This window comes from Thermobia domestica, chromosome 15 (assembly GCF_964235325.1).
Source record: "Thermobia domestica chromosome 15, izTheDome1.hap1.1, whole genome shotgun sequence".
NCBI classification, from domain to species: Eukaryota; Metazoa; Arthropoda; class Insecta; order Zygentoma; family Lepismatidae; genus Thermobia; species Thermobia domestica.
In genome coordinates, this window is record NC_137468.1 from 75,235,123 (window position 1) to 75,261,547 (window position 26,425).

Consider the following 26,425-nt stretch of genomic DNA (forward strand, 5'->3'; position numbering starts at 1 on the left):
CTTCATTGTCCTCTCTACTATATACAGTCTTCCAGGCCCGGAGACAGAGATCACACCCCAGACCATGGCTGAAGTAGGATGCTTCACGGTTCCAACTTGAATTCCTCCCAGGTCAACGTCACACATTGTGAACATTCATCAGACACAAAGATACATGATTCACTGAAACACACTATTCTCCAATCGTCAGCAGTTCAATATTCTAGGCCTCATGCCCATTTGAGGCGCTTCTTTGCCATGATTGGAGTAGACTCTAATTTTTGTTTTCTTTCTTGACCGTGTGCTTTTATTCCCTCGGCAGAAAGGATCCTTCAAACACTTTCAGGCCAAATGTCTGCGCCACACTCAGCCACTTTTATGCTTAAGTCTATTAGAAGTTGCACTTCTGTTTCCCAGAGCCAACTTTTTTAGTTTTCTGATATCTCTTAGCGATAGCTTTGGTTTTCGCCCACACTTCCCAACCCTATTTTGGATCTTGTTCATTTCAACAGAGATTCTACTCACAGATTTTTGTTCTATCCCAACCCTACTAGCAATGTATTGCCGTGTATATCTTATTTCCACCAGAAGTATTTTGTTAACTTCCATTTTACACGGAGAAGGGTCTTTTGCTTTTCCCATTATGCTGCAATTACAGGACTACACAGAATAAAAGATTGATACACGAAACACGTCACGATCATTTTAACGGGATGATCTACCTTTTCTCGGCACAAAAATTTTTATATTGGACCTTATGGGGAGAACATGGCTACCGAATTTCCTCAGTTTCTAAGGAACTAGGTATCTCTAATGGGAAAGAAAAATTTTGCAGCATTCTACAGAAGTTTATTAACGGGTTGAAATACTTAAATTGTATATTTGTCTGCTAGTTTAGCAGAAATAAATTATTAAAAAATAAATAAATTAGTTTCTTTTTATACAAATTATAATATGTCTAACTTTGGAACCAATTATGGTAGAAAGATCAACTTTTTTTTGTTTTATTCCTTGAGAAGAAACGACTCTAATAGTTTTAATCACAACCATATCTGATACGCCAATTAAAAAATAGTATTTTAATATAAGTATAAAATTCCACCTGTCAAAGTTTGACGAGGGTAAGTCACGCCCCACTCTAAGCTTGGCCGCGGAAAGGGCGGGGGTTGGTGAAATGGAGGGGGAAGGGGATGGATGTCTGAATGAAACAGGTTCTCGACCAGTTTCTGAGGTTACCTGTCAGCTGCCAAATACTGTTAGCTTTATATAGTTTGTCTCCCTCAATGGTTCCATACTAAGAGACTGGACGATGTGGTGTGAAGTATCCTCTTTTTCCCGTTACCTCTGGAAGTTCATCAAGATGCATTCTAGAGTGCGCGGGAAGAACAGTATATATCAGAAAACGCTGTTATTTTGGGAATTTTTTCCCTTCCGGACAAATATTATAGCATACAGTAGTGGCGAAGGGAAGGGGGGCAGAGGGGTGCCCCCACAGGATTCCGACAATGTAAAGTCCTGGCCCCCATATATAGGTGTCCGTAAAAAAATGTCCCCTAAGTTCTTTTAAAAATAATGTCTTGGGAATATATTTCAAATTTGAGGTGTTTTCCTGGTAGCCGTCATTTTCCAATATGGCCACCGCCCTACGTAAATCTCTCTCTCTCTCTCTCTCTCTCTCTCTATATATATATATATATATATATATATATATATATATATATATATATATATATATATAATGAGAGAGATCGTGAACCAAGGCAATTAGAAAGATAATTTTGCTGTCAAACTATAGGTTTCTGAGGCCGATGAATTTAAATATGGCATTGTTTATTGCCACTTAGAAACCTTACAACCTGGCAACACTGTTGTCTAACGATTAACTGTACAAAGTTACAAATGCGTATATGCACGCATTACCCTAGGATGTAGCGTACTTCCTTAGGAGTAAACGAAACCTACTTTTTCTGGTAGCTTTCATCACGACAAGACATATTTTACATGGTAACATGAGAGAACATTGTCTAAATCCAATATGGCAGCCAATATGATGGCTAATTACTAGGCAACCAGGTAATGGACTTAATCAAATGCCTGTCAGTCCTAATTGGCCTAGAGCCTAGAGAATGGAAGAGGCAGGATACGGTCTCATTGAAGAAGCGTCTCCTGAGGGGGCGAGGGAAATTTAAAATACTCCATTTTTTAATGAAAAACACGGTTTTGCCTCCTTGTCCGCAGACAACACTGCACACCAAATGCTCTATAAGACGTTCTCTAAATAGCCCTGTTAGATCCAACCTGTATTGTGTGTAAACCGTGCATTTTCACGGGGGAACAGCGGACCAAAAGCCCTGTTTTTTGTGATATTTCTGGTTTCTCGTGCTTACTTCGCTAAGACTAAGCACTGTAAGCCAATCTCCAATTATCCTATAGCAGTGTTAATTTCAGATCATTTCCTCCGGAGGCACCACGCACACGGGGAAAGCGACTAAAAATTGCGTGCTCCACAGAAATTTCTGCGAAGATCTCAAGCACCCTAGGGTGAATTTCGTAGCTCTTGGGAGAATACCCTCCCCCCAGAATCACCCCTGAAATCATCACTGTCCTAGGGAGTTGAAACAAGAAGCAGGATACGCAAAAAAGAACAAACTTTCAAAGCATTTAAAGTTTAGGCTCGTTGCGCTAAGCGCCTTCTTAGGACGAGGATATGGAAATTGAAAAATGTAAGTTTTCTTTTATTTATTTATTTATTTATTTATTTATTTATTTATTTATTTATTTATTTATTGAAAAACATGTTTGCCCTTTTTTGTCCCCAGACAACCATGCAGACGACACACACCAATTGTCTTATACAAAAATGTTGCCATGATAACTCCTGTAAGACCCATTTGGAACGGTGTCCATACTGTGCATTGTTATATGGGGACAAGGGAGCAAAGCCCTGTTTTCTTTGACTTTTTCGTTTTCCGCGCTTACCCCGCTAAGACTACACACTGTCAGTTAGTCTTATCGTTTATCCTAAAAAGTTGAAAATCAGATGTTTGATAAATGTTAACATGGGGCCTTCAGTGTACAAGGGATTCAATTTATTTACTTCTTATTTATTTGTGAACGAGAAGGACACTAGGAAGGGGTCGGGCCTCCAATTTCGAGGTCACATCGGCCCTTTAGGGAAAGCTAGATTTGAAAAGAAAGTGGTCGTGGTCCTGACCGTTTTAGAGAAGGTACGACCCGGGCATTCGCCTGGTGAAATTGAGGAAAACCTCAGCCAGGATGATCGGCATAAGCGGGATTTGAACCCACACTCAACCTACTCAGTGCGGCGTAGCAGGCGGCCGCTTTTCCCCTACATCACCGGCTGGGTTAACCACCGGCAGAGAGTTTGCACTATCTTCGTATTAAAAAGGGACATATTTCAATGCTTTTTCATGACACTTGTATCAAAAAAATAAAAATGTGGGATTTGAATTCCTTGTGCACTCACGCCCCCATATATCAAATATGATTTTTTCTTGTGAACGAGCTAACAGCCTTGATTTCAATGGAAAAAAAAAAAAAAAACTTGGTACACAAACTGATTTGTACAATGATCTTGGATGAGTTCGTTAACCTGAATGACCAAATTGAAAATTTGAAAAGACGCCGTTTGAACCTCTCAAAAATTCTTATTTAATAATTTCTACAACTGAATCGTTTCATGCTAAAAGAGTGTTAGTCCATAATCAATGTTTATTTTAGTTTATCAAGCCTGGGAGGCATGCAGCTATAGTGGTCCTTATGTAAGTTGAATGGCATAACTTCTAGCTACCCTATGGCCACATACCATAAGTAATACATTTAGAGTAGAGGGCGGAGGGCATTTGAAATTTCCCGAAATTCTTATTTTCTCCTTCACACTCAGTAAATTTTCTTATACAAGTGCATCAATGTGCTGAATATGATATACCAATGTGACCAGAGAATGGAAAACTTTTTCAAATTTTCGATGAGACGTAAGCCCATAAGGGATATCGTTCAAATATATTCCCTTGGGAGGTAGATTTAAACAAGGGTAGGGAAGGTTTGAACAAACAATAATATGAGCCAAAGGATAATTATGGTGGTCCGCTTCAGAGGGCTACTTTTTACGGTAGAAAACTAATTGCTAATATATATCACTCAATGTGGTTGAAAACAATATGCTATCAAGTCTGAATTATTAGAATTCGATTTTTAGTTTGGTTTGCCCGGAAACTGCCTGAAGTTAATGTTCTGGACTCGGTCTGAAGGACCCTCAAATCTCAATAAATAAACCAAATAGCATTCTGTTCGCTAATTTTGATTCAGTTCATCTTATAGACACCGATTTAAGCAATTTTTTATTCTTGCTTAAAATGTGTCCCGCACTGTTCATTCAAAACTGTCCCAATACGTATGACACACACACACACACACACACACACACATACACACACTAAAGTCAGAAATGAAACCAAATTTGGTTCAAAATTGCCTTACTTCAATGTGAACGCCAGCATGATCCAGAAAAAAGTACAAACGACAGCCGTTTCAATTTTTCAAGGAAAGCTGTCTCTTGTTGCCCTGTGCCAAAAGTTTTTTTTTTTAACTCTTTGATTTACTAATGTACTCTCGAAAATATTCATCCTTTACATACAACATATTTTCTGAGGCAGAACTAGAAATATTTCCTGAGATGACAAAAACAAACAGTAATGAAAAATATTTTCTTTGAAATGTCAAACGAAGTGATATAGGGGAGCGAGGTGGGGGAGTCTCAATTGAAGTCTCATCAGATCACACAAGAATTAACTCGTTAAATTTCATTACAAAAGATTCTTTTGCAAGTTAAAATAATTTTGCACAATGTACATAAACTTTTTAGTTGTCGTTAGAAATAAACAAAATAATAAATGTCCTAAATAACTTCATTTCTCCACTACAGCTGTAAAAATTGTTCAGAACTTTGAAAGTTTTGAGACATCTTTTTGGAATATTATCCTGTTGCTGTTCTTGAGATAATAATAATAATAATAATAATATAACTTTTGCCTTCTGAAAATAAACAGATGGTAAAGTTATGGTCGATACATTTTTGGAATTCGAAGGCATTTTAGAATGCTTGTCTATCATCTGGCTATCAGAAATAATTGATTACCATTTTCTCTACATATCTATAATTTTCTTACAGGGTAGAAACACCTCCTCGAAAGAGAGAGAGAGAGAAAAAAAGAGAGAGAAAGTGGCCGAACTTGGGCTATTGAAGTGAGGACAGGATGTTTACATTCGCATTGATACCTGCTGTGAAAACGGTCCCTTCATATCTCTCGGGAAGAAAACAAAAGAAAAGGGTGGGCGCGGATGCCTTACCCTCGTCAAACTTCTTGACAGGTGGACTTTAATACTTATATTAAAATACTATTTTTTAATTGGCGTATCAGATATGGTTGTGATTAAAACTATTAGAGTCGTTTCTTCTCAAGGAATAAAACAAAAAAAAGTTGATCTTTCTACCATAATTGGTTCCAAAGTTAGACATATTATAATTTGTATAAAAAGAAACTAATTTATTTATTTTTTAATAATTTATTTCTGCTAAACTAGCAGACAAATATACAATTTAAGTATTTCAACCCGTTAATAAACTTCTGTAGAATGCTGCAAAATTTTTCTTTCCCATTAGAGATGCCTAGTTCCTTAGAAACTGAGGAAATTCGGTAGCCATGTTCTCCCCATAAGGTCCAATATAAAAATTTTTGTGCCGAGAAAAGGTAGATCATCCCGTTAAACTGGCCTATTCGAACTGTTGAATGTTTTGAATGTCGTTAACTTCTTACGACAGCAACCACAACACTTCAGACTATAGCTTGTTGATAGGAACCACAATAGCTATCTACAACTGAAACACCACTTTCAGAATCCCCCCCCCCTCACTAATACCATCACTGTTCAACGGTGATATCATCACTTCAACTGTACAGTAAACAAATGAAGGATCCTATATTGGTGGTTTAACCATTAAATTAAATGTTCTAGAACACTGAAATTAGGACTCCTACATCAATTTTGCATTTTTCGAACATGAGTCTAATAATTTGAACACGTCTGTACATTTAAGTTGTAGTTTGTGAAATTAAAGTTACAACAGTGCATATTGTTCTGACTATTTGTTTACCGCCAGTAATCGCCCTTAATCGTATTTATTGACATTTTCCAACCAGGGCGTATGACATTTGGAATGCTTAAAATGGAGACTTCAAGTTTATTTCCCTTTCCTTTCCAGTTAGCCTAAAAGCACGTTAAAAAAAAAAAACAACGTGTAACTTATTATTTTCAAGCATAAACTTTATAAGTTTAGAAATAATCCTATCAAAGACACCAACAGAAGTGGTAAGAGGCGGGTCGAGTGACATATTCTGCATAATGTCTTGATGAGAAAAAAGATGCAATTCCTAGATCGCAGTCATTGATCTACCGAGAGGACACTCTTTCTTAATTATGCTGTTATTACACTCTTAATTTTCCACAAAAGTAAAAAGAAAAAAAAACAGCTAAAAAGTGAGCTAGAAACATATATAATCATTTGCAGAGATGGTAGACCGGATGTCTTACAAATTTTGAAGAGGAAGCGGATCGAATGATATATAGTTTAAAAGATCTTTTGGTTCTCATTCTAAACAAATTTGTTTCTACAATACTTTATATTGTGTAGTAAAGATACGTTTCATTAATTTTCTTTTTTTTAACTCCTAATGACCAATCTAGTGAATATTAAGAATTTATTTTATATTATTTTGAAACCATTTTTCCTATTTTTGCAGAGAGTTCCCAAGTTGCAACAACATGACCAGGCAGTTTGGTGGGACACTTTAGGAAAAATGCAGAAACTTCTCAGAAAAGCTGCTGCTTCTTTGCATAACAAAGGCGAAATGGACAAAGATACAACGCATAATTATTTTATGTCAGGTTGGTCTTCTACTAAAATACTTTATTAATAAAATAAGCCAAAGAAGTTATATATCCAAATGATAACGTTTTAATTATATTTCAAAGTAGCGTCCGAAATATTCATGGAAGGTGAACTTTTAGCTTTCAACGTACCCAGAAAGGGTTCAAACCTATTTACTATTGATACGTTTTCTTCGACTCCTATACGTTAACACCAACGTCTACGTCAACGTCCAAAAGTTGTTGCAAAGAAACCTCTAAACCTATTCTTTGGAATTTCCTTTAATTGCTTCATCGCGTTGACGATTACAAAAATAACAACTTCACAAAGATGCTTAAGTTATTCATTAATCAGAGATAAAACAAATAATTGTCACTGTATACTGTTTCAAATTAAATTAATGTTTGAGATGGTTATAAAACAAAATTTGATAATTATGCGCTGCTCGATAACGATGAGGGTTGGTTTGTTTAGAGTTTACCGTTCTCTGTGGTACTCCGAGAGTACGTCAGACTAGACCTATAGCTTAATGTGAAAACCGAGCTACATATATTCCCACTGAGAGTCGAATCCAAGCCTTCCGCCGTAAATATTATGAACTTCAACAACACCACGTGTGGTTTTACAGAAATATACCCCTCTTGAACGTCAGGAACACCGGTTCGGATTTTGGTAGGAGCTCACGTTGCAACGGGAAATATTACTCCTAATTATAACCAACTAATATATTCACTCGCACATTCACATAACAAACTATAGCTGTTATGGTTATTGCAATAGAAACAAGAAAGTGAGACCAGCTGTGTTCTAGTGACATGAATCAGTTGCTTTTCTGTCATGGTTACTAACAGTAGTCTTTGATTTCAGGATTTTCTTTTAAAAATTAGCTCGCATTCTGTGTATTTTCTTTACGGTGATAAGTAGTTTAAGCCGGATCTTCGAACTCTTTTTGCATTTCTGCCAAAATGAACTTTTTCAAAAATGTTTTTGTATTTCATTTGGAAAATTCATTTTCATTTTGACATTATTATTATTATTACTATTATAAAACTTCATGTTCCTCATTATTTTAGAATCATGGTGAAAGGGCTTCCTAATTTTTTTTGTGATAAGGGCTAGCAATTATGGCAAAATGCGATTTCCGTACAGATGCTGCTAATAAAAACTAGCGCAAGCTCAACCCCGTAGTTAAAGAGGACCTAAAATGCATGGGTCTCTAAATTTTCACCTGCCCCAGTTAATCATTTTAAATAATGGAATGAAAGACATAGGGATGCGTACGAGGCTACAGTTGAAGCTATCTTGTCTCAAAAAATGTACCTGATTCAATTGGAAGAACTCGGTTTCGGTAACAAAAATTCTGTCCCGTATCGTCTCGTGGGTAATTCTAGAGACACTTACTTAACCTTCATACTTTTCTCTCAATATTTATTGCTGTTTTGGACTCTTTCTCTATTTATCTATATCTAACATATCTACAGGTTTTTACGTCTAGATACCCATATAAGTAGTGTGTATGCATGGGATGTGTCTATATGTGTGTTAGACTTAAAATTATATATTAATTTCTATATTTTGTTTCAGTAACTGAGAGAGAAGTGATAAACGGAATATTAAATGTAAAGAATACGAAAAACCATTGTCTTGGTTATGTACGATACATCAACAATATCAATTTACAAAACTTGAAAAAGGCTTCCCTATTTATCGATATTTTGAACAGAAGTTTAGATACTGAAGCAGTCAAACTTCTTTCAAACTTGAGGGACGAAAGGCTTCCAGCAAAGATAGAGGCTTCCAACCTTCAAAGGTAAGTCTTTTTGTATTGATTTTTTCTAAGTCAGTCGCAACATTATAATATTACGAATAAGTCGTAATGTGTCAGAGTACTTTTTACTATAAGAATGCTTCAGTATTGAAATATTTTACATGTACGAGGATCGTTTGAAAAGTCCAATAAAAATGAAAACTACACAGAAATTGTCGGAACAAAGCTGTTTTATTTCTTAATGCACTCTCCTCCTTTGACTTTAATATACTTCGTTCACCGATGCTCCAGTTTGGCGATCCTTTAATAATAATAGGATTTGCCCAACCGAGCAAATTGGCATCAGTTTCTGCAATGATCTCTTCATTTGACGTAAATTGCCTTCCCGTTAGACATTTCTCGAGATTCGGTAAGCAGAAATAGTCCGAGAAGGCCAAATTGGTAAATGTTCTATATAACCTGTATGTATACCACAGAAAATGTGGGTATCCTACTTATCCCCTTCTGTGAGTTAAAAAAAAATACTATTCAAATATTTAATAAATTCAAATATTAGTATGGCTACGTGTTCAACTATTGACCTAATTTATCTTATTTGATGAACCTTTAACAAAATTATGTGCTTAGTGGTTGAATACAGGGGTTCAGTTTCTTTTATTTGGGTACATTTCTGCTTCCCTCTTAAAGTTTGGGACGGGTACATAGGACCACCACTTAAATTTGGGTATTATCAAAATAATAAAACTCGATAAATGTTCTCTAGAACCTAAATATACATTTCTGTAATTTTGATTTGCCCTGCTTATTACTTTTGGGGGCAAAAAATTGTCAAAAATTCAAAATTTGGAGAGCTTTGATCTATTACATCATTTGGAGGTTTTTCATGAGACTTAAGTGTATTATATGCTTAAATAGATGAATACAGAAGTCAATTCTCTTACATAAGACATGGGTACAATGATTCTTTCTTTTAAAATTGGGGGGTACATAGGACCCGCCTTGAATTTGGGAATTGTAAAAAATAAAATTTGATAAATGCTTTCTAGAACTCGAGTATATATATATATATATTGTAAATTCAGGTGTTCCTGCTTATCCTATTCTAAAGTTAAAAATTGCAAAATATATAATTTTACCACGTGGTCGGGTATTGACCAAATTTATCTTCTTAGAGAGGCTGTACAACAACATATGGCCGAGTACAGGGGTCATTTTCTTTTATATGGTATTGGTGTTCATGGACAAACTTCTTTTAAAATTTGGGAAGGTACATTGGTTCACCTCTTAAATCTGGAAACTGTTAAAAAAGTGTATTTGTGAATGCTTCTAAGACATGTAGCTGGTCGTGCTTATCCCCTTTTATAGGCATAAAATTGTTAAAATATATTGTCCAAAGTAACGCTTGATATTTGAGAATTTTAAATTTTGGCGGGAAAAATTGAATAAGCATGAGGCGCGAATTTTGAATGTTGTGCTTAACGATCACTAAGATAGATTGTAAGTAGAGCCGGATTTTTGTTTGATGAAGGCCTCAGCTATTGAAAGGAATGGAGTCTTTTGTCCAATTGCCCTTTGTCAATGAAAAATTGTTTCTTTTTTGTGTTGAATATATGCGGTATGGTAATTGATGGATCTAATAGAAATCTAAAGTCATTTGCGCATGACAAAATATGTATTTTTTATCAAAGCAATTGTTGAACTGAAATACAATTAAGGGGTATATTATAATTGTATACATAATTATAACAATATCTACATAATTATTATAATTATAATTATCTACATAATTATAATTGTATACATAATTATAACAACATCTACATAATTATTATAATTATAATTATCTATATAATTATAATTGTATACATAATTATAACAATATCTACACAATTACATAGTGACATAATTATTAATATCTACCTTTAAAAATATTTTTTATTACTTCCTATTTGATTTTTTCCTTATATTTGGGATATATACATCCAGTTTTTTCTTTTACATTTTTTGGGGGGGCCTTTAAGAGAGTAGAGCCTTAAGCTAAAGCTTGCTTAGCTCATACGTAAATCCGGCACTGATTGTAACATATAGCCATATGGATGAATATAAGATCCCATTAACATTCATTGAACATGAGTAACTTGAGACCGATAGAAGTATATAGGATAACCCTTTAAATTTTGGAATTGTCAAAAAAATTCGTAATTGTTTCCAAAAACTCGGGTAAATTTTCTTGGTACAATCTGATTGGTTAATTACTTTCAAATCATTGTTAAAATTTTTAGTTCGAAAATTTTTGAACTTTAGTAATGTAGTTATGGGTCATAGTCTAAGATCATTTGTGAAAATTTATTTTTGATGCAATGTGATTATCTGATTACTTTTAAATCTTTGTTTAAAATTTTTGAAAAGGTTTCAAAATTTTTGCTTAAAATTGTTCGATCACTGTTTTAAAATTTAAGTTCCAAAATTTTTGAACTTTAGGATTTGTAGCTACTCTAAGGTCATTGGTGGAGAAATTAAGAACTTGAAGTCAAATATTTAATTATTGAAACAGGTTAATATGTAACAACTATTTCACACTTTGAATTTTAGTTACAACTCATAGTCTAATTCATTAGTGGAAAACTACCCTTGGTGCAACCTGATTGGCTGATTTTGAAATGCTTGAATATTTTTGTTTAAAATTGCATTAATCCGTTTTTAAATTTTAGTTTGAAAATTTGTTGAATTTTAGAATTGTAGTTACGACTTGTAGTCCAAGATCATTGATGGATAAAATATAACTTAAACCTAATAGGTCTGGCAACACTGTACACAAGAATCTCATCATCATGATGCAATAGTGCAGATCAGAATATTTAATTAGTTGTGTATATAGCATGCCGTACATGATGAACAGTCGTAATTCTAAAAAAAGATCCTGTTGAACAAATTGTTTTGGTGTGAAAATGCGACGCAGTAACGTATACTGTCTTTCATATCTATTTTGAATTCATTTCACTATTTGATTTTGAATCAAAAGGTACACAGTGGAATGGATCGGCAGAGAGGGATTGGATGCGGACACCCACGAGGAGTATCTGCAACATTTCATTACACATTTCTACAAGAATATCTGCAAACTGGTAGATAGGGCGATGAGGAAGGAAGATTCTAGTGCTCAGGGACAGATTGTTACAGAAATTCTACAACATCTGCATGCCTGCAATAACTCTGTTAAGGTATAGTATCTTGTGATGGCAAATTGTGCAAATACTTTAATTAAAATTCAAGAATGATTTCTCTCAAGTAAAATGTCTTTACTATATTATTAGTGTTTACCCAATAATAATAATAATAATAATAATAATAATAATAATAATAATAATAATAATAATAATAATAATAATAATAATAATATACTCATAGTATTATACCTTCAGCCTTCCGATGTTTAAGCTTATTAACAGCTATGTGACGTGTAGATTCAGTCTAATTGAATATTCCCCGGAACCGCCAAGAAAGGTGAATATCGTAACAGTACCAGAGAAAATTCCAACAATGATGCATTTCAATTGAGGAAATTCCGTGTTTGCCTTCTCAATGTATTTCTAAATGTGTATTGCCAAAGTTGAAGTATCTTTTGAGAAAGTATCTGAAAGAGCATAAACTTCTCTCGAAACGAGAAGTCAAACTCTTTCTGTATGCCTCCCCCCACGAAAAAGACATCCTAAATGTGTTTTCAAAGTTAAGACCTAGTTAAATTGGATCTCCTTTTAAGGAATTTAATCTGTAGCACCTCTCAAAAGAAAGAAAATGTTTCTGAAGTTTGTGCTTTCTCTCTAGCCATCGATTTAAGGTATTAGTAGATTTTTGAAGGATCATTTGATACACTTAGTGAAAATAACTCATGCTCCAATAATCTTAAAAGTCAGTTGCTCGCACCCGAAAACTGGGGAAAATTTTATCAGAATGAAAGAAAAAGCATTCAATACAATAAAATATAGAAGTGTTATTTCCAAGGAACATAAATGTTGTTCCGTTTCGAATGTCTCCAAAGGACTTAAAATGTGCAAGTTTGTCAAAACCATTTAAGGTCGCTAATCAGTCCCGTAGCTATACATTTTATTTTATATTTCTCAGAACATTGCGTAAATCAAATAATAATACTAAAATTCCTATGCATAATTACCTAATACTTAGAGAGTACTGCTTAGTGAAATTGTTGAGTTGATTTTGAGTTTAACGTCACTTTCAACAACGAGGCTATATGAGACGGGACCAACCGATTAACGTGGAATCTGAACCACATAAGCTTCCGCCGGAAATCGAACTTGACAATGTAGTGCTCATTGTCAAAGAAAGCGTAATCATTTCGATTATGAAATTACAAGTTTAGAAGGCGAACTAGCAAGAACCAGGTCATCTCATAAACATTGATTATTTTACTGCTTTTATGCTTATTTATGCAGATCTATTATTGTACTATCCTTATATGATTTCTTTGTTTTTAAAAAGTGAGAAATTGGATGACAAACTGATGATCACCTGATATGAACTCCCAAGAATTTGCGCTTTTGTGAAAACCAACAGCATATTCATGTATTGCTTAGTTTCCTAAGTAAAAACAACGATGGAAACAGTCCAAAGTATTTTTTTAAGCATTATTCCACAATAGTAAGATTAATCAGATACACAAGAATCTCTAAAGTCTTCATCCGAATTCAAAATGTTACGGCTTGAAAACAGGGAATCGTATTTAAATAAAGCGCCTATCGTTCAAAAAAAGTTAATATTCAAGTTTCGCTTGGCTTAGTGACGGGTCGTTCATGAATGAACTGATTCTTTTGAACAGTACACTCACGTGAACTAGTAACGGCTTAGTTCGTTTATTTTGAACTGCTCGTCCAAAGTAACTGCCGCGACTCCAGCACCAAAGACAGTTCCTCGCTCGTGCGACCATATGGTACGGCGTCACAGCACCGTACACGATTTCGGTTCCGAAATGGCCAATAAGCGTGCAATCAGGGTTACCATACCTTCTTTTACGCGGGCATGTTAACTTTTCAAAAGAGTAAAATCAGCGTCCGGGGGGATTTTCTAACAGTGAAACTGTCGGCTTTTCTATCAATTCCAGAAAAAAAAATAAAAGTTGAAATAAATAGTTTTATCTCGATTCTTGAAAATATGTCTGTGTATCGACCGCAAGGGAAATATGTAATAATCGTACGCAGTTTGGAAGACATTGTCTACTAATACTGGTCTGGAACGAGCTATAATTTGCCCAGAAATATCAGTAGGGATGCGTATAAAGGAAATTGGCACGTGGCGGGTAAAATTAAATATGCATTTGTATGACAATTGTTTCGAATGCATTATATTTAGCTATAGTAGTTCCAGACATTGCTATTTTTTTTTTTTGTCTACAACTAATAGACATAATTAAATGATACAAAACTAATGAAACAGTTTTAATAGACACAAAATAGTACACAACTACAGGATATAACTAAAATTGTACTTATGTACTGTAACTTCTAGCACTTTACAGATTTAAGCAAATTGAAAATTTTAGTATAGCGCAAATTCAACAGTTAGGTACAAACACGAACACCGATCCTGGGGGGATATGAGGACCGAGCCCCACAGAATCTGAGTGTAATTGCTAAGATATATGACAAAGATACATACATATCTGAACAGGACCTCAAAGTTATACAGAAATCGGTGCCACGGGACTCAGAGAAACACCGGGTTTAATGTTTCTCCCTCTACCACTGCCCTAGGACACGCAAATACACAGAAAAAGAGAGACAACACTTCCACTCACAAAAGTCCCTTCTGCTGGAATGTTTCTTGAGCTGGTTCTGTAGTGCCTCTCTGATATAAGGGAAGAAATCGTGCAAATACTGTATGTTGGTAATTTCAGAAGTAGCAAATGTCCATACTGACTATATTTCAAAGTACACACAGACAGAAAAAAAAGAGAGAGAGAGAAAGGGAGGGAGAGAGTTAAAGAAGAGCATATTTGTGTAATTTCAGACTTCGGTAACCTACACACTTCAACATTTTATCCAAGTCATATATTTGTTTCAACCTGTTCTCTCTTCTTTTATTAAACATTCGAAGACAATAACAGAGTTACCTGGGTTTCTTCCAGAAAATTTTGTTTGGGAGAGAAAAATCAAAACATGGCGAGATAATGTGACTAATATTGCCCAGAAGACGAGAATTATGACAAATCTCGTTTTCTTTTTTGAGATGAGAAATTTCTCGATTCTCATAGGCAACGCTACTTTATCAAAGTCTTAGATCTAAAACAGTTTTAGTGTTACACGATTCATAGTATAAAAGCTATAAATTGATACAGTAATTGTAGCAACAACATAAAAAGCATCTATCAACGTTTAAAGGAACACAAGTTGTTACACAATATACTTTAATAATAAATATGGCTTTAATGTTGTTATATCACACTCTTCCTGGAACTCGTGTGACGCAGAAGAAATCTGGTAAACTGTAGATGAAATTTAAAAGAAAATCAGGGCTAAATTTTGTAGACGAGACAAGGAAATTTTCCCTAAAATCGAAACAGACAGAATTCTTCGAGAATCTAGATGAAACGAAAATTCGTCAAAAATTTATGACAAAAGAAAACCTTATTTCTTGTCTCGTGTGCAACATTAGATGTGACCTGCAAAAGAGTGACATGTAATTGCAATATAATTTATCTTACCTCCGGGAGGGGATGGCAGTTAGCTAACTTCGGAGGACTCCGCCACGGACAGGGGCGTAAATAAGGGCCTCGCAGACCCTGCATTTCGGGAGAGCCCCAAGCCATCAGGAGGCCCTAAATCATGAAATGGGACGTAGAGAAGGGGCCCACCCCACGCTGTCTGCGGGAGGGCCCCCAAGCTTTTAGTTACGCCACTGGCCCCGGAAGTATGCCAAAGAAAACACTGAAAATAACCCAAAACCTTATTAAGTTCTTGAAGATGTTTAGAAACTCATGGCACTCAGTGAACCAAATTATTTCTTCTTCATAGCAGCAACGGTGCTGTGAATGACACTTCCGCTCCAACACCGAATTCGACAACCAGTTCAAAAGTGAACTGCTACCTTTGAAAGACTCCCGGATCGGTAGCGGAGAGAATGAGCTGAATGAGCTAGCTATGTCACATCATTAGTTTGGCTGGCGGGAGATGTTACATAATGTGCAGAAGTGGCGTAAACTACTGATACCTCCCGTCAACCAATAGTCAAGTTGCCAACTTGGCGTCAGTGTTCAAGTTAAAAGTTCGACTAGCTACTTGATGAGTGCCATGCCGTGAGAGGAAGCCAAATTGAACATTCATGAACTGAATTCATCATGTAACTATATTGATTTTGCATTTTCTACCAAATTTGTATTGTTTTCTAAGGCCAATACACTACTTTGAAATTGGATGCTATATATATATGTATATGTGTATGAACTTGAACGTTCCCTCTTTCGAACTGTAGGCCTTCACTCAAACACGATTTGCTGTTTTAAAGCTATAACACTCTGAATTCGAATGAACACTTTAGAGACACCCTATATTATTTATTTATAAACGTTGTCATGAGAGTCTATTGTCATTACAAAATTTGAACTTGAATAGTTTTTCGGCTCTGGAGTTATATGAAGGAACAAGAAAGCCAACCTCACTTGTTAAACATTCTGATTATGAAAATCGCTTATTAACATTTGGAACATTGCATTCAGAAAAAAAACATTTCAATTTATTTAATATGGCTACTTCAGTGATGTAGACTTTTGTTCCCTGTACGTATGTTGTAATACAGTATATTCCAACATATTTTATTATTATTTAATATGTCCTAGGTGTTCTATGGACGAGAAGATAGTCTTCAGAGGATCCAGGACTATATGAAAGGAGACTCAGACCAACCACTAGTATTATACGGTGAAGGAGGCTGTGGGAAAACGTCACTGCTGGCGAAATCAGCTGGCATGAGCATTGAATGGTTTAAAGACGGAAAACCTATTTGTATCATTCGGTTCCTGGGTACGACGCCTGACAGCAGCGCCCTCACTCCAACTCTCATCTCCATCTGCCAGCAGGTACCGTTCTAAAATAGTCTATTTTAAAACATATTTATTGATCTAGTTCCTTCGTTGAAACGTATGCATGTATGTCTGTTTCTCATTACTCATATGGTACTAACATGTTAAAACAGATTACAGATTCTGAAGAATTGTTGATGGGATTGAATAGAACGTTGTAAAAATTAAATAAAGGTTAACTTGCAAAATTGAGTGTTTCCACATCTTTCTTTCCTTCACTTTTGTCCTAAAAAGAAATAAATTCAAGACAATACTTAAATTTGAAATTTAAGCATTTAATTCTTTCCTTTTCCCAACTGTAATTTCGTTTGTAATCTTAGTTTTATGAACCGTTTTGTATTGATTAGAAAACTTTTACTAGTATTATAGGCTACACGGTGTTACAAAGAAAAAGTCACGACATATAGTTCTATTAAGATTATTTCTAGAAGTCCTCTTTATCCAATTATACTATTGTATGAGAAGTTAAATTCAATGTAAAATGGTTCTTCTTTAGTATAACGTTTTATGATTTACCGCTTGTAAACTAAACAAGATGGCTGCTAAATGTAGAAGAATACTTATGAAACAATTGGTAAAATAATGGCAAAATCAATAAGAACAGAAGTATTTTGAGAAAAGCTCAGAGCCACATTTGCCAACCTACATAATCTGGGAACTAGGCCTGAAGTCAGAACGCTATGATATTTGAGGGGGGGGGGTTACTTTAGTTTAACTTACATCCATAGCCATCTTTAGTTTAGGGTTTCTTAATACGTAAACCCTATGAAGAAAAACTACTTTTCGTAATGAGCTACGTAGAAACAAAAGCATTTGAAATGCATTGTACAATTTAGTGTGGTTTTAACAGGTTCTGAGATTTATAGTGATTACAACATGCATATATAATTCTACTGTATCAAGTGAATACAAAATATTCTTGACTACAGAAGAATAAGCTATCTGGAACCTTCATGAGAACAAAATAGAAAATACCACAGCAGCCAGATTAATACAGTAAATGAAATGCTGGTCCCGGCGAAACACTTAAATTTCTGAAAACAGTAAATGACTACACTACATTCATCCTTTCTTCAGCGATGCAAGGAATTGCTGTCAAGCCAATGGACTGAAATAATTTGACTTCACATCCTCCTCATCGCCATGGCGATCGCCATTTTATTTTCTAAATAACATGACATAAGGGACTGTGAATGAACATGGAGCATGTGTAGAAGGAGGGACATTGTTTCTGAGAAGGCGAGTCATCTCCCATAACATCAAGTAGACTAACTACATCTATGATAAGTTTATATATGTTTTACATACGGTTTACAAATAGAGCAATTTACTGAGTTAGTAATTTTAATTCCAGATCTCATACAATTATATGTTACCATTCGAAGACATTCCTGACGATTTGGTTCCTCTGACAGCGTTCTTTAAGCAGCTGCTAACATATGGAACAGCTGAACAGCCGTTGCTTGTGTTCCTGGATTCTGTGGATCAACTGACAGGCGCACAGGACGCCAATAAAGTATCATGGCTTCCAACTCGACTTCCGAAGTACTGTAAGGCAAGTAGGATCTTTTTTGTATTCACAATATTACTTCTACATAGATCTCAACATTAATATGTGCATATATTACTCTAAATAGTAAGTTATATATTGTGCACCGAGTGAATGCCGGTTCAACGTAGCTGGATAGTAAAGGGACGTTAAGGATTTTGAGCAAATATTCCTTAAAATAGCCTTATCATCTAAGCAAACGTGTATGGGATGTTGTGCCTAGTGTTCGGAAGTAAAACAGCAAAGTAAGACAAACTGACAGTGGAGAGAATTCAAATACAGCTTTTTTTTTTTTTTTTTTTTTTGGTCATAACCTTCTGACAATTTCAGAGCTCAAGAACTCTGTCATTGACAACCATGTCATTCACAGGTCTAAGGCAGCCCGACGTTTATCTGCGGGAACAAATAGGATTGACTCCCTGGCTGAGCTACTAGGCTTTTAATGAACACTCTCTTTGACGGGTCTTCGGCTACCATCAAATTCGATGGACTTCTAAGACAAAATCCTTGGAATCGCTCCTAGTTTGACATCGTTCTTCTCTACACCCACATGTTCGGCGTTTGCTCTTTTCTGACAATCGTCTCCGGTTCTGACACAGCACCACAAGTCTCTCCTCTCTCCGAATCTCTTAACCTGCTCCTAAAATCAGGCAACTTGAGCTCTTTTTTGAGTTTAATGCCCCATGATTATGCGCCGAGACTAAAGAAGGCGGTGATAATGAGAAGGATGATAATGGTGGAATGAGGAAAATGGAAGAATACTAAGAAAACACATGCACACGTTGTTTGTCCATCCTAAAGACCACTTACAGCTGGTTAAAGCTGAGATTTAATCACGAACACCCATGCGCCTGAGGTGAGCGCTCTACCAGTAAGCCACCGCGGACCCCTGAGTTATTTCAATTACCAGGAAGTCAAACAGAAATCCAGCAGAATTGAACTATTTAAGTAAGGAAAAGAAGAGACTTCCGTGTGCCAACTAGAAAAGGAACTTGTCTGTTATTCATTTCAAAATATCATTACTAAATATGTTTGTCAGTGCTCGTTACAGAACTTTCTTATGTTTCACCCACCAGACGATAGCTACATGATGTGTCCAAGTTTTCTGCCAACTGCTCCAACAGCCCTTCCTTAGATATTCGATATTTTCACAATATCATTAAACTATACTATGTAAATTGTATAATGCTTCTGTTTCAACCTGTGGAGTACACTGTGTTCTCGCCTACAAGCTGTTACTACAAATCATGTTGAAGGAGGTCACTGTATTTCAGGAATAGAATGCTTATCTTTAGTACAAAGGGTCTTGGTTTGATTTCAACCTATTGGTGAAAAGACAGAAGTAAACTGAGTTCTGAAGGCTAATAAAGTTGAAGTGTCAGAAATCGATGTTTATCATTCAATCCGTTTAGACAACAACCTTAAAGAGAAGTTACGATCTTCAACATCTAGTGATAAATAATAATAATTTAAAAAAAGTTGTGCTGAATGAATTCAACAGGAGTTTTTTTAAAGGGAATAATTGCTCGACATGGAGAGGAGTTGGCTGTATTAAAGATGCGAGATCAAGAGTCTGGAAAGTTTGAAAATGAATTGAAAGTTTCAAAGAGGAAGTTAAAAAGGAAGAGGAAGAAATGTTGATAATTTTTGTAGTAAATTCCAGGGGAATGCTGGGAATTGTAATGCAGCAATATTGGATTAAGAGAAAAAGAATAATTATAGTTAATAAAGTGCATGTGTTTTTAATTGAAATTTTCACAATGTATAGTATTTTTGGAGTGCTTTTATCAAGTTAGGGTCAAATCTTGCAACTTAAAGTTTAATATCAGTTTCACTCTTGTTAAAATTTATAACAGAAATAATTATTGAGCGCCTGCTGCTTATACAACCCAAACATTGATAGAAGTTTGGCTTGGTTGCAGACGAGTAGGCGTTGTGTTTACTTCATATCAACATTTTGAGCTTTTTAAAAACTTTTTTTTTTTTTTTTAAATAATAAGAGGAAAGACAGTGTTGTCTTCCATAATGCAGTTTAAAAATATTCAATAAAGACTAAAAAATAAAGAAAATAATAACCGCAAAAAAGTTTTAAAGCCAATATTTTTATAAAGTGCATTATAAAGGAGATTTTTCGGTGGAATAATTCAGGTTATTCCCTTAACAAAAGCGCAGAAAAATGCACTCAAGAAGACATTCTTGGTGAAATAAAATGAAGTGAAACTAGCAAAAACATTGGTTGTTAGTAAGCTTTAATCCTCTTATAATAATAATAATAATAATAATAATAATAATAATAATAATAATAATAATAATAATAATAATAATAATAATAATAATAATAATAATAATAGGAGCACCGAATACTATTGATATTAATTCATTGAAACAAAATATTATGTTTGAGAACAATGGCATATGCAGAATTTCATTAAGAGGGGGATTCAAGCATTCAATGTCATACTAGAGGATGTAATAAGAGACTACTTTTGGGTCAATAACTATGAGATAAATATGTTGATGTGTCATTTATGCATTACTCACCAAAGCTCCAAAGAACAGAGGGACAGGAAACGATGCAATGTTTATGTTATCTGTTTTTGCTAGTTATTTAGTTTTCTTAAAGTTATTTAAGCTGAAGTCTTTTTGAAAGTCAATTGAGATACTTTATTTCCATATGCTGTAAAATGTAAAGTGTACACAATATCTTTGTCGTCAATTCTATGGACAGTCTCCAGTAATATGGTGGTAGGCTATACAGAATTAGAGCGTATTATGAGAACCAAAGAGGAAACCAAAGGAAAACGTCGTATTTTCTAGGGAAGAATTACCACAATTATATGTAAGATTAAAAGAGAATCCTTCTATCACATAGGAAAGACTATATTGTACTGTTTTTGTCACAAATAGCTCGGTTCGGTAATACATTAAGATCATAGATGCATCGAATTTTGTGATGCGATTTTTCGTTTGTGTCGCATTTTTATGATTTTATGTAGCAAACGGCGATGCAATTTCGCTTAAATAAAACACTGATATGTATAAATAGTAAATATTATTTTTCCATATCATGCTCAAGGGAAGAGGAAGGGTAGATTAGTAAGGTTGGTTAAGTTAGCCTAGTAGAGTAGGTTACTTTAGGTTAGTGTTTGTATGTTGCATTTACAGTGATACGTGTTCCTATAGCACTTGGAATAGTTTCACAGTAGTAACGCTACACTTGTAATCATAAAATACAAGTTTTGTACACTGCTCAGAAATACTCTATCGTCGGAAAAGAATACCTAATACAGTAATCATTCATATGCTCTCACTTATTTTAACCATCGTGTAGCACTTGTAATGGTTTCAAACTAGTAACCCTACACTTGTGAAGATAACATACAGCTGGTTTACAGTGCGGAGAAGTAGTCCGCCACCGAAAATTAATATCTAATGTAGTCCTCTTTCCATGCACTCACTCACTTTAACCGTACAATTACCATTTTTACGACGAACTATTGTAAGCTTGCATCCTGATTTTGTAGCGCTGTTTGAACCATTACTCGATTGGAGGGGAAAATGTATCTTCTAAAAATAAATATGGTGTGTATTAAAATTGAAGTTAGATTCTTTTTTTTCACATGTCCATTTCGTATTTTCAGTTGATAGTGTCGTGTGCTGCTGAGGCTGACAATGCTGAGGTATCACGTGATTATCATCTTTTACGAAGAATGATTGATGTGGATGAACAGTTCATAGAGGTTAGAGAGCTCGGCGAAGAACTGGCAATGCAAGTTATGAAGTAAGTATATATTAGAAATCTTTGCAAAATTTAGGACCAAAAACAAAAGCTATCTTATCTTATTACGCCTTATTTTTTTAGGCTACTCAAAGCTTTTTTTACTATGACAGCTGCAATTTTAAGGCACCATTGCCAGATTAGAAAACCAAAATATGTGAAGATCTACCTAAAATATCTGCGAAAGTCTTTTGCTTCTTATTAAAATATCTGAATAAATATAATGTAATTATTATTGGTATTTACCTCAGCCTTGTGGTAATTCTTCAACACAATAGGTCTATTTAATAGATAATGTGGAAATAGAACAAATAAAACATTTTCTTCTTGCAGCATTCAGAGGCATCACAACTTTCAATTACAATTGCAATAATCGGGGATTTCATTAATCAAATATTTTTTTTTCCTTTTTGGAGTAGGACTCAACATTTAATCTTGTTCATTCCAGTGGGATGCCGAGTCATATTCGATGTGTGTGTTTTTTTAACTGATTTCGTCTGTTGAGCGTTACTTGCTTTTTTTTTTTTTTTTTTTTTTTTTGCTGCTGTATCTGGTGGACGTTAATTAAACCATTATTGTCACCCTTGTTTTAAAAGATGACGTTAATGTAATATGATTTAACTGAAAAATAAATCCTACTAATAAATATATTAATGGAAAATTCATTTAGATAGGGAACGAAAATATATAATAAACACTTTTTATTTAGTATGTTGTTTTGTATTGTACAGCAAACTCGGGAAATATACGAAGGTCGCAAAGGATTAAGTCCATATGACTGTTTGTTATATACAATAGTGCATAACAAGAAAATAAACGAGAATATGTTATTATATCATTAGATAGTTTTGTTTCGAAGACAGTATCCTTTTTCTTTGTTAGAAATTGATAAATCAAAACTCCATCTTCTACAGGTCAAAAAAGAAATGAAGTCTGCCAAGAAAGAAAAAAAAAGGTAAAGAGAATTGCGTGAAATTTAAAGTTTGTCCAGTAGATGTCAACTGCTGGATGATGTTGATTCCATGTAACGGCGGGAGCATTCTAGAATTATATACCTTTGTTTCAATAGTAGAAAGTGGGATACTTATAGTCAACGCTAAAATCACACTTACTCATAAAGAACGAGTTGACTCCATTAACAAAATCGGCTAAGATAATCGCTCTAGCTATCTAATGGAAAAATCAGAATCCAAAAATTCGTTGGTTGGTTTTTGAGTTTAGCGTCCCTTTCAGCAGCGAGGCTATATGAGACTTGGACCTACTGATTAACGTGGAATCCGAACCACATGAGCTCCCGCCGGGTATCGAACCCGGGTCTCCCGCGCCAAAGGCGCGCATGCTAACCGCTTAGCCACGAAGGAGCTCTCAAAAATTCGTTTTCATTAAAGAAGTATCGTGTGGATTAACAGATGTGTTACTAATATTACAATCTTATAAGTCTCACTTGCGTGATCCTATAATAGTTATTATGTGATCATCTGTTGGGTGCCATACGTATGTTTCTCTTATATATGACTAGCAGAATACCCGTTCTTCGCACGAATAGCTACGTTTCATTTTACATATAAAAGGGTGAATTTGGATTTAAACAGTACCTTAAGTGCCACTGTTCGTCTGAACGACCCCGAAAACTATGGATTCGACACTAATATCGGTCATTTTCCATCATTTTTAAATATCCTCTCCTTTAAGTTGCACCGTCAAAATGAAATGATAAAAACATTTGAGATTCGAACCTCATCTATATTGAAAATTTGATCGAGATCGTTTCCGTGGTTCAAGAGTTATTAGGTTTTATAAGGGTCGGATCCAGGATTTTCTGAGGGTGGTGCACCAACAACTCTTCAAAGTGACATGCGACGATATTGTTTATCAATGACAACGCTCATACATAGAACGAGGGGGGGGGGTTGTATTTTAAAGAAGGTTGCAAATGATATGCAGAAAAAATGTTCTTCTCTCCTCCTGGCTTCTGTTTTCTTTCCCCTATTTGAGAAATGTTATATTGTTTTGATTTGTAAATCCTTTTTCTTCAACGTTAAGAATATTGACTTAAACTATTGCTTTTGCAAAGCTCTGCTTTCTCTCAAGCCACAAACGGAAAAATAATGGCAGAAAGTTTCGAAAAGTGTTGCTATTTTCACAGCTAGCTTCTCATTTTAGATAGAGTAGAGCGTCGATTATCCGAAGTAATTGGGGGACATGAGTGTTCGGAAAACTGGTTTGTTCGGATAATCGAACTGTACATGTTTATTTGCCATGCACGGAGCTGGCGCAGCTGTTGCTGTGAACAGCTTTGATACTGCCGCTACCTCTACAGCCAGTGCCAAACCGACAGAAGTGTGCTGATTGTTGAAACACAGCGACTGGCGGTTTGGCCGGTCAGCAGCGCCTTATGAAGGCCCCATTAGAAGCAATGTTCCGCCAGCGGTGGCTCAGTGCGGCGACTACTGTGGGAAACTTGGTTTGGGAGTGAGGGGGATGATGGACGGTAGGGTGGGAGAGTAACAGGTGCGAGCGAGTACACAGTTCGGTTAAGCGGTCGTTCGGTTGACCGACGTTCGGATAATCGACGCTCTACTGTACTGTATATTTACAACGATGCGGGTAAACGTGCACCGGTGCACCCCCAAAATTCGGTCATATATATATATATATATATATATATATATATATATATATATATATATATATATATATATATATATATATATATATATATATATATATATATATATATATATTCCCCTCCCCTAAGTTGTACCGTCAAAGTGAAATGATAAAAAAAATGCCAGGCCCGAACCTCATCTATGTTGAAAATTTAATCAAGGTCGGTCGGGTAGTTTAAGAGATATGAAGTCACAATCATTTTTTTATATATATATATAGATAGAAAACAGTTTATTTTATTGTTGTGCCTAAATCTGAAGAAAAATAGTAGAGCTTTAAACTCTCTACATGGTATTGCTGGTTCTTGAACATAACTGTTGTTAGAATCAAGGAAGTAGGACCTGTCCGTCCGTCAGTTACTCATTAAAATAACTCTTGAATGGAAAGGAATTTTAAATTTCTTTATTCGCAATAGATGGGTAGATCAATTATCTTGGCCGAGTTCGTTAATAAAGCCAATCCGTTAACATCTTTATGAATAATGGTGATTTTTAGCTCCTATTCAAACAATAGTTGTGAAAGTTACACATCTAGCCATTAGATCGCAGCTTACATCGTACAGCAATGACATCTACCTTACGAAATTGAAACTTCTAGTGCGTGATCCTTGTTTATTGTCTTACAGAATTTATTGTTATTTGTCCCCTTTCCAAATTATGTGTTTTTGTCAATAATTTACTTCTCTCTAAACTTCAAAAATTACATTATCTTTTGTCTTTGTAGAATGTGGATGAAAACGGCACATCGGGATCTCACCAACTATCAGTGGAGATTAGTAGCCAATGCAATATCAAGTTGTTCTCTACCAATATTCGTGAAATTGGTGTTTGCAGAAGTGTGCAGATGGCGCAGTTATACAAAACCTAAAGATACTCAGCTTGCGTCCACCGTAATGGATTCTATTATGATGTTATTTGAAAGAATCGAAAAACAGGTATTTCTTTAGATGTGTAAGTGTATGTCAAATGTATTCTAAATTACTAAAGATTTGGAAAAGAATTAACTGATGTAAGTTAGATTTGAGTTCTTCTTTCTAATGAAAATTCAAGGTTTGGTGTCATATTTGGATTGAACCGACAGTTGCGATAGTAGACAAACACTAACTTACCTAATTAAGTACAAGAAATAGGGTCTAACTTAAATGCTTATTTTTCCTCTGTGTTGAAATTAAGGCTTCTAGTTTGAAAATTATGGAAAACATTTGGAGACACTATAAAATACACTATGAGTATTTATTTGATGTTTAGAGATTACATTTTATATAACAGCCTTGTTTAGATAACTGCTTTCTGCGCCTCTTTAAGAAAAGTATGCAAAGGGGACAATCTTAAAAGTTCTCCTTTTATTGATTTTCATATTAACTTTTAAACCAGTTGCATTTTGAGAGTAGCACGAACCACGTGAATATGGTAATTATCAGTGTTTTGCTATTATTATTATTTTTAAAAGAAACAGTGGCGGATCTAGCAGGTAAAAACTGGGGGGCCTGCCAGACCCCAAACTATAAGTATGTCATAAGTTTGCTATAAAGTGTCAAAAATATATAAATAATAGCTTAAATTACTTTTGCCACCCTGAAAACTGTGGGGCCTAGGGCCGTCACTGGAAAGAAAAGGTGGCGGTACTCACCAAAAATGTTATTA

At 35.0% G+C, this 26,425-nt stretch overlaps 1 protein-coding gene across 1 annotated transcript in view; it reads left to right on the forward strand.

Moving 5' to 3' along the window:
* LOC145671091 (NACHT and WD repeat domain-containing protein 2) overlaps nucleotides 1–26,425 on the forward strand; it is a 183,050-nt gene that overhangs the window by 59,726 nt on the left and 96,899 nt on the right. The window contains exons 5-11 of the mRNA XM_081739848.1: nucleotides 6,801–6,945; nucleotides 8,513–8,738; nucleotides 11,719–11,917; nucleotides 16,543–16,782; nucleotides 18,140–18,340; nucleotides 21,976–22,115; nucleotides 25,506–25,716. Of these exons, the coding sequence (XP_081595974.1) occupies nucleotides 6,801–6,945; nucleotides 8,513–8,738; nucleotides 11,719–11,917; nucleotides 16,543–16,782; nucleotides 18,140–18,340; nucleotides 21,976–22,115; nucleotides 25,506–25,716 (1,362 nt within the window). The remainder of the gene's footprint in view (nucleotides 1–6,800; nucleotides 6,946–8,512; nucleotides 8,739–11,718; nucleotides 11,918–16,542; nucleotides 16,783–18,139; nucleotides 18,341–21,975; nucleotides 22,116–25,505; nucleotides 25,717–26,425) is intronic.